This window comes from Panthera uncia, assembly GCF_023721935.1.
Source record: "Panthera uncia isolate 11264 chromosome B3 unlocalized genomic scaffold, Puncia_PCG_1.0 HiC_scaffold_1, whole genome shotgun sequence".
In the NCBI taxonomy this organism is placed as follows: Eukaryota; Metazoa; Chordata; class Mammalia; order Carnivora; family Felidae; genus Panthera; species Panthera uncia.
This window is the reverse complement of record NW_026057582.1, coordinates 112,518,782-112,528,037: the sequence shown is the minus strand read 5'-3', so window position 1 is coordinate 112,528,037 and position 9,256 is coordinate 112,518,782. Positions and strand designations below refer to the sequence as shown.

General features: G+C 57.8%; 1 protein-coding gene across 1 annotated transcript; it reads right to left on the bottom strand.

The window, feature by feature from the left end:
* Positions 1–2,246: 2,246 nt before the first annotated feature.
* ISLR (immunoglobulin superfamily containing leucine rich repeat) lies at positions 2,247–5,393 on the bottom strand. The gene is made up of 2 exons (XM_049613856.1): positions 5,045–5,393; positions 2,247–4,242 (listed from the first exon to the last, which is right to left on the bottom strand). The coding sequence occupies exon 2, from the start codon at positions 4,232–4,234 to the stop codon at positions 2,948–2,950; it is 1,287 nt and encodes a 428-aa protein (XP_049469813.1). The 5' UTR covers positions 4,235–4,242; positions 5,045–5,393; the 3' UTR covers positions 2,247–2,947.
* Positions 5,394–9,256: the final 3,863 nt, after the last annotated feature.

Below are 9,256 nucleotides of genomic sequence, written 5' to 3'. Positions count from 1 at the left end.
TAGGGAAGAGAGATTTCAGGAAGACGGAAGCAATATGAATAAAGAAGCGGAAGAGGGGGGATGGGGCACAGGGTAGAGCTGTCCTAAAAGGAGTAGACCCTGTGTGCAGCCAGGAAGGGCAGCTGAGGTGGGGGGGGGGGAGGCGAGGGGAGGCGGGGGGGGTCCCTTCCCTTGCTGGGGACTGGTGGAGGTGGGGGATGGATAACTGAGGGTGTAGGGTCCACTGTGGGCTTGGTGAGGGTGGGGGAAAGGTGGCCACTCCACAGATCTGGGTCAGCGGGGCCTTGAGAGATGTCTACACAACCTCTCTCCTCGCCCACATTCCCACACGCCACCACGGCCTCAAATACACTTGAAGCTAGGGGTGGGGCCAGGGAGCTCAACCCTCCTTTAAGGCTGCCCCAGAGGGTGGGGGGGGGGGAGGGTGGGTAAGAGGGCGGGCTCTGATCCCACTGTAGCCCATTGAAAAATGTCTTTCTGACCCAGTGTTGGTGACCGACAGCGTCACAGGGATGAGAAGGCAGACTGGGTCTCTTCCCTTAACAAGGAAACAGTCACAATAGAGTGTGATCAGACTGGGACACTGGACACCCAGGGCTGTGTGAGCCAGAGGAAGGGACCCCATCCTTGTGGGGGCCAGGGGGTGGGGCACCCAGGAAGGCTTCCTTGAGCCAACTTAGCCAAGTGAGGAAGAGGGGAAGGGTGTCCAGACCAAGGGAACAGCATATGTAAAGATGTAGAAGATAACGCATCACAGACTATTACGGGAACAATTAATTAGCAGGTCCAAGAGGGTCACGTGGAGGGAGGGTGACATCAGAGAGTCAGGCAGAGGGACAATGAATGGCTGGCCGGGGAATTTGGGCGTCACTCTGAGGGTACAGGGAGCCACAGATGACTTTAAAGCGGGAGAGTGACTGTTTCATTCAGAGCACAGCTGTTCCCCAGCTGCCCCTGACTCAGGTCTTAGGCCCAGGTCCCATTTCCAAAAGCCAAGCTTGCTCAGCTGTGAATGGGAGCCAGAGACATCAGGGATCCAAGCTGAGTTAGGATATCAAGCCTTCGATAATCAGAGTCTGTTGGACCCTTAAGCTTCCTACTCGTCCTTTGTTTTCTGAGGAAACTGAAGCCCAGAGATGGGCAGGGATTTACCCAAAGTGGCACGGCACGGGGGACTTGGCTCCACCCTGCTGCTTCCCACCAGATGTGCAGACATCCCTGACATGTGCTGCTGGTGACATCAGCTCAGCAGGAGCTGCAAGCTGCTGAGGGGGGCGGGGAGGTGCTGCATGTGGACCAGGAGGAGGGGAAGGGAAGCTGGCCAGACTCCTTGGCCTCCCTGCCTCCACTTTGCTGGGCTCAACAGTCCTGAGTGCAGAACCTGGGAGGCCGCAGAGCCTCTCCCACAGGGTCGTGTCCCTATGTGTAGCCCCCTTCGTTCTGGAAACGGGTGGGGAGGGAGACACACTGCTGACTCGGCACGGATGTGGGGATTAGTCTCCAGGTTCTGATTCCATCTACATGCTCCCCACTCTAAGAGACCCTCAGGCTGCTGCCAGGCCCTCGCCACCCCCCAGGTCAGCCGCCGATCCACCTGCTGTGTGGGGAAGACGCCCAGGGCCGACTTCTCCTCCAGGAACACCATTTCCTCTTCCTGGAAAGCACCGTTAGTCTCCTGGGCTCCCCCCTCAAAGATGCTCTCTTGTTCTCACTCTCTGGGTGTTTTTCCTCTCCCCCCTTCTCGCCCCTACCCTGCATCCCATCTCCCCCTTTCTCTTTCCTCCCCATCTTGCCTTGTCTGTCCCCATTTCCTCTCCATTCCTTAACATCCCTTCCAGGAATAGGACCGGGAAGGGGGGGGGCCACAATCCGGGTGCTTCCGTTCCCTGCCCTCCCCCCCAATGCCTCCTTAGGCCACTGCTGGCATGAAGCACTGTGCAGGACCATGGACCCAAGGGAAGCCTCTGGGATGCTCATCAGGCCCACACCCCCATTTGTCCTGTGGGCTCATTTGAGGACAGGGATCATCTGCCCTTCAGCTCAGCTTGAGGCCCGGCGCTGAGCCCACCGGCCAAACCCCTTGTGCTACCTGCTACACAGTCTGTGTGGGCCTCACAGGCCCCGTCACGCGTGGACAAGCAGACTGGTTGTCCTGACCCTCCGACTCCCTATCCTGTCCCCAACCGGGATGAGGGCGGCGGGCGAGGACCCTAGATTCAGACAAAATTCCAGGCAGACACAAGGGAGCATCAGAAATGCTGTTTATTTCTCGGCCGCCCCCCGGGATGGCTAGCCTCTTTGGAGGGGCAGGCTACAGACGCATACTTGGAGAGAAAGGCAGGATAGGTGTCCGGGGTGGAGGGGCACAGGGTGGGAGGAGATGAAGGCCATCCCGGATCCTCCGATCCTGTCTGAGATCAGGGCACAGACTCCTGAGCCCCCAGATCATCAGGGAATGCCAAGAGGCAGCGGGAACTCGAGCAGGTCACCAAGAGCCCAAAGCTATGCCAGCCACCGCCCGAGACCCTATTCCCTGTCTGCTTCAGGTCACTTCCCTGCCAAGCCCCCGGCCCCAACCCTGTGCCCCCAGCCTTTGCCAGCTGGTCGGACCCAGTGCCTGCAATTCCATCGGTGGGGCTTCCCCCGGGGGGTTAGGGCATCGCCCTGTTAGCGAGCTGCCCTGATGGGGGAGCACGGGCCATGTGGTTAGCAGCAATCAGCACCGCGCACGGTGAGTATGGGATCAAATTCTGGTCTAGTCACTAGCTTTGAGCAAGTTTAGAAGTCGGGGGTGGTGAGGGTTCCAGAAGAGGTGAGAAGGGAGGTAGGAAGATGTGAAGTCCCCCACACCGGCCTTGGGAGTTGCCACCCTCAGACCCAGGTGTTGCTTATTATAAGGGACATCCACAGAGTCAGGGGAGGGAAGGGGGGTGGGGACAGGGGAAGGCTAGAAGGAAGTGAGGAAGAGAAGGAGGAGGCTCTGGCCTAGTAGGAAAAGGCCGGGGGGCTGCCTCCCAGGGGCCCCTCCTCCCACTGCTGCAGCCTCAGGGCCCCCCGCGCGGCTGAGGTAGATGATGACGACGTTGTCCTCCGGCCCTGAGGGCTGTACCTCGTTGTCAACCGTGTAGCAGCCCTTACCCTCAGCCGCTTTGCCGTGGAACCTGCGTCCCAGCGCATCCTCCCCACCCTCGCCCGGTGTGGCCAGTGCCACGTTTACTGAGCTCTCCGCACTGCCTAGCTCGTTGGTGGCCAGGCAGCTGTAGGTGCCCTCCTCCAGCTTGCCAAAGTCTGGGATGAGCAGGCTGCCGTTGGCAAAGGCCTGGAAGCGAGGCCGGCCGCCGGCGGCCAGGGCCCCGGGCAGGGCACGCCCGTCGGCACCCACGTTGGGGCTGGTGATCTCCACGGTGCCACCGGGCGTCTGGATGTGCCAGTGGAGCTGGGGGGCCGGTTGCCCCTCCACGTCGCAGTGGAGGGCCAGCACGAAGCCCGGCCGCAGCTCGGCACCATCCTGGCTGGGCTGGTAGGTGAGCTGCACCGAGGGCGCCGAGCAAGGCAGCGGCAGCAGGCGGTTCAGCGGCGTGCCCTTGAGCACGTGGGGCGAAGTGCAGGTGATGTTGTCTTGCTCCGGGATGGACACGGCCGTGGTCAGGGCCCACGTCTTGAACCACACGATGCCGCAGGTGCAGTCGAAGGGGTTATCGTTGATCTGCAGGTGGGACAGAGCGGTGAGAGGCGCGAAGGTGCCTTCGGCCAGCGCGTGCAGGCGGTTGTGGTTGAGCTGCAGCGAGCGCAGGGCACGAAGACTGCGGAAGGCGTCCCGGGGGATGAAGGTCAGCTCGTTGCTGTCCATCTTGAGCAACTGGAGGGCACTGAGGTTGTGCAGGTCGCTCCAGGCAAAGTCGGAGATGAGGTTGTGGCTGAGGTCCAGGCTCCTGAGTTGGCCCAGAGGGGCGAGGGCACCGGCGGCCACCACACGGATCTCGTTGTGCGCCAGCCACAGCGACTGCAGCAGGGGCACCTCCCGGAAGGCGCCCTCTGGCAAGCTTGGCAGCCGGTTGGCCGACAGGCTCAGCGTGGTCACGTTGGCAGGGAAGCCGGGTGGCACGGCCTCCAGGTCACGGTAGGCGCAGTCGGCGATCTGGAAGCCGTACTTCTCGCCGCAGTCGCAGGGCTCGGGACAGGCCTGCGCTAGGCCCAGGAGGACCGCCCAGCAGAGCAAACGCAGCTCCTGCATCCTACCTCCTGCAGAGAAGGACACGCCACCAAGGTGACCCCAAGGGCCCGTGCAAGGCACTCGTCCCTCTCGGGACCCCAGCCAGACAGAGCTCTTCCCCCTCACAAGGCCCTGCCCCCACAGAATCCGGCTAAGACCCAACACCACCTAGCCCCCCTGCCCATTCTACAGAAGGGGAAACTGAGGCCCAAAGAAGGGCCAGGACTTGCCCGAGGTCATGCAGCCAGAAGGGGCGAAGACGGGACGGAAGAGGACCCCAGCTCCTCCTCCAAGCAGAGAGCTCTCCCTGCCTCGGCCAGCTCCGAGCTGATTTTATGACTTGAAATCCGTTTTCAGCCGCCCCCTCCCCCAGCGCTCCATGGAACCTCCCTCCTGCCCTCCCACATCCTGGCCACAGTCCCTCCCACCGGAGCCCCCCATAGGTATGCTTTGCCCCGGCCCAGACAAGGCCCCTTGTGCAGTGCACACCGCCCCCATCCACCCCATCCGCCCCCCTCCCGCTCCTACAGGCTATGACCACAGCAGACACCAAACCCTTTCTACAGAATCACACCCGTGGCCTGTTCCTTTCAGACTACGCCAGGCAGCTGCCTAAATAAACCCCCGCCAGGACCTCTCAGCTGGCCTGGGGGAGGCCAGTGGTTCAACCCAAATGCTGCCGGGATTTCCGGGGATGCGGTTGCTAGAGGGGCAGACGCCCCCTGGACAGACCCAAATAAGGGATTGTCCCAAGCACCCCGAACCAACGGGAAAGTGCCAGGCAGTCGAGCCTCTGTGCCCGGCAGGCCTCCCCCTTTCCCGCTGGCTTACCTTCAAACTACTCTTTCTTAGCCAAGCGGATCCACTTCTAAGATGGAACCAAAGACCAATGAAGGACAGAGTTGGCCCAGGGCAGGCTGCGGGGCCACCGGGCGTGCAGGGAGGATGCGGAGGCTGGAGGAAGGGGCACCCTGGTTCCTGCCCCACCTTCGAACCGCTCGCCCGTGCCCGCCCTTCCCCAGACAGGGTGCCTGGGGCCTCGCTGAGAGCAGGCTGCAGGAAGGGAGCCCAGACAGCCCGGACACTCCCTCCTTCTAGCAAAACAACTGCTTCTCTGCAGCAACAAGGACCCGTGTTTCATAAGTGACACCAGAAACTCGAGGGGGAAGAGATGCCAAATTTTTTTTCTTTTTTTCCCTCTCTCTCACTCACTTTTAGCAGCTTCAACTTCCTTAAAGACACAGCACTAGCTGGACAGCACCCAATAAAAGATGGGGCTGAGAGGATTTTTATGGATCGAAGAGTGAGAATTGAGTCTCCCGGAAGGTGGGAAATTTCTAACCTCGCTTCAAACAAGAGGAAAGGTGGGGGGGGGGGGGTCTTCTCCAAGCTGGGGCCGTATGAGTGATTGTGTGTGCACATGCGTGCGACATTTCTAGGCGTGGATGAGTGTGTATGTGTGTTTGTGTGGATGTGGGTGTGGGACTGTGTGTGTGAATGTGTGTGTTTGGGAACGTTTGAGCGTGTGTTCATGTAGGTGTGAGACTGCGTCGTTTTGTGTCGTCTCTGTGTTTGTCTGGTGTATACAAGCGAGTGTGTGTATTTGGGAGGGTGTGTGTGTGTGTGTGTGTGTAGAAGTGTGTGTCTTTGTGTCCATGTGTCTGTGTGGGTGATGCTGTGTTTCAATGAAAAGCGGAGAAGGCCCAAGTGTATGAAAACCCCACCAGGCTCCAACACCCCAGCGAGAAGCCAAAATGTTAGTCCTGGTTTTGTAAGAAAACACATCTTCCTCGTCTGTGTCAGGCCTGCCTGCTGGCTCTGAGGCTAGGCTGCTCTAAGCACATGTGGTCCAGGGAGGTCCCCAGGCGCCAAGGCGCCAGACCTGGCTCCCCACTTGGCCGGGAGGGGAGAGATCAGGGAGGCAGGCAGAGGTATGACAAGGCTCCGAACCCCGTAGCAGAGAGCCTTGGACACGAATCAGTTGGACTTCAGTTTCCCTGACTGGGATTCTGAGAGACCCAGGCTCACACAGATAGTTCCATCACCCAGGACTGCCCACCCGGCAGGCAGAGGTGAGGCTGAGGGTCTCGCTCCTTCCGGAATATTCTCTGTGTCCTCCCACACTGCTTGAAATCCCACCACTGGAGCTGCCTGTCTGTGGAGGCTGCACTGCTCTCTGGGCCCCGCTCTCCCAGCACTAACTGTGTGGGAAGGACATATGCCTCCAGGGTGAGGGTATATCTGAGCTTTTCCCCCCAAACAGGAGGGCCCGGAGGAGTCAGAATGGGGAGGAGAAAGAGGCCCCAAACAAGAGAGCCAGAAGACCAACCAAAAGATGAGAGAACCCCTCGAAAACACTTTGTGCACTGGATACTTTTGCCCTCCACAGCGCAAGCCAACTCATATCCCCTCAGCCCCCTGCCCCAGCCTTCCTTTTCCTCCTGTCCATATACCTGGCTGAATTCTGCTCAGCACTCTCCTGACCCTCCTGGCAGGGCCAAGGACAAACAGGTATCCTCTTTGGATGAAAGCATCCCCGGGGAGCCCTCCATCCCAGCGCACCGTGTCGCCATCCCCCTGTCACCAAGCGGGGCTGCAAGCACCGCGTGCCCCCTGCAAAGCCCCTCAGTCTGATACTGAGAATATTCTCGCAGTCCGAGTTCCGACCCACTGCAGGTGAAGCCTTGTCTGGCGTCATCGTTGCTGTGCTGGGGAATTGGGAGGAAAGTCCTGAATTCGGTAGGCCCACTAGAGGCTGGAAGCACATACATCGGGAGTTCAGTAAACCAGAGGGGAGACTCAGCGACCTCAGTGCCAGTCACAGAGGGTTTTCTGGGGGAGGGGGCGTCGTTGTGCTGCTGTACCCGCCTACGCCTAGGCCGCCTCACCACGCCAGGGGGCTGCCTCTGAGGCGCTCTCAGGAGCCCACACCCTCCCCTGGGCTCTCCCTTCTAAAGCACACAGGCCCAGAGCGTGAAGGCCCAGAGTGTGAACCCCCCCCTGCCCCAGCCCTCAGACCCTCCTGCTGTGGCTGGGACCTGGCATTTCAGGCTTCCATTAAACATCACCTCATCAGAGCAGCTCTTCAGAGACCACGGAAGCTAAAACAGGCTCCCCGCTTAATTGTCCTCATAGACCTCCCTGGCCTTTCTTCGGAGTTCTTACCGTCATCTTTCTCGATGACGCTTGTTTCCCCTGGAGTTGTCTTCATCTGGGTGCGGGGAAGGGGGGCTTGTTGTTTTGGGTTTTTTAGTGCTTCTCACTAATTCAATTCCCCACTCTCCCCCAGCTGGGTGAATCTCCTTTCAACGTAAATAAACCCATGATGTACTCTATCAATTTTATCTTGGAGAAATCTCTCCCTGAGCCTTCTGACCTGCTCCAATTCGTTTTTTTTTTTTTAAGTTTTTTAATTTATTTTTGAGAGAGAGAGAGTGCAAGAGCAAGTGGGGGAGGGGCAGGGAGAGGGGGAGAGAGACAGAATCCCAAGCAGGCTCTGGCGCTCTCAGCACACAGCCTGACACTGATCTCAAACCCATGAACCGTGAGATCATGACTTGAGCCGAAACCAAGAGTCGGGCACTTAACCAACTGAGCCACTTCCAGTTCGGTTTATTTGGACCCTGGCTGTGCTACAGTCACACAGAGATGGCCCACCTCCCTTGCTCAGGGGTCCATCGCTCAGCTCTCTGGGCTTGGGCCTCTTGCTTCCTGGATCCCACATCTTCCCCTTCTCAGTTTACACTCTCGCTTTGGCGGAACCCGCCCTCCAGTACCTTCTGGAAAAGGCTTGTAGGAGAGGTGTTGTGGGACCTGCCTGTCTGAAGACTCTTTGTCACTCTGAGTGATAGTCTAGCTGGGTAGAGAACTCCAGATGGAGATCTCTTCCCCAGAACTTTACAGGGGGCCCTCCCTTGAAAGCCGTTGCTCTGTTGTTGCTTATAGGGCTGGTGTGGGGCGCTCCACCACTGTGTTGGCATCAATTGTGTGTGTGCCACCTGGGATTTGTCTTTCTGGAAGCTTGGAGGTGATGATTCACTATGCTGCGCCTTGCTGAGGGCCTGCCCTTCCAAATCAGAAATTCATGTTCTTCAGCCCTGGAAAAGTTTTTGATTTACCCCTTTATGATTTCCTGACCTCCATTTTCTCTGTTCTCTCCTTCTGGAGCCCTAACCAACCAGATGTTGTGCTTCGTGGAGGAACCCCTAACGTCCTCATCTTTCCCCTCCTTTGTCTCACTTCTGTATCTTCCCGTCGCTGTTTCTAGGAAGTCTCGTCTATGTTACCATTCTGCCCTTCTAATGGAGCGTTTGATTTGTAAGCTTTACATTTCAAAGATTCCTTTTAATTTGGTGACTATTCTCTTTAATATATGTCGTACCCAGTTCTTGTTTCATGGATACTGTAGGTTATTTCTGTGAAGATGATGATAGCTCTCTCTCTTTTCTGTTTAGGCTTCCTTCTGTCTGCACTGCCTGTCTCCTTGTTTGCTTGCTTGTTTGGACTCTGTCTTTCCTATTAGAGGTTTCCTCAGGTAATTCACTTGGCAGAAATGTATTCCTATGTGTTTAATGTGAGATCCCTCCACTAGAGAGGAAGTGCATTAAAGGCAGACATCTCATCTCCCCAGTTGCTGTTAATTTCTGGCACAGAAAAGATGTTCAATAAATATTCCTTGACTCGACGAACGGGCCAACTGGGTGGTCATCAAATGCCAGAGATGAAAATACCATAGAGGCCACCTCCTCTACCTCCTCATTTTACAGATAGGCACTCAGGGTCCAGACGGGGACAGGGACGTGCCCAAGGTTACACGGTGCCTTTGGATAGGACATCTGAGGAACATTTCACACAACGTGGGAGAGCCGCACTCTTGTCAGGTGGTTGAGTACGTTACTAGACTTCCTGAAGGAGGGGAGCCCTTGCACCCCCGTTCCCCACCCTCGAAGTCCTTGATGACAGCTGAACACTAGTCGGCCCTCAGAACCTCACTGTGGAGGAGCCATCGGGGGCTGAGGGCAGAAAAAGTAACAGGGACTCGCC

Excerpts from the sequence above, each read along its gene's own strand:
- ISLR (XM_049613856.1), bottom strand. The coding sequence starts at position 4,234 with ATGCAGGAGCTGCGTTTGCTCTGCTGGGCGGTCCTCCTGGGCCTAGCG.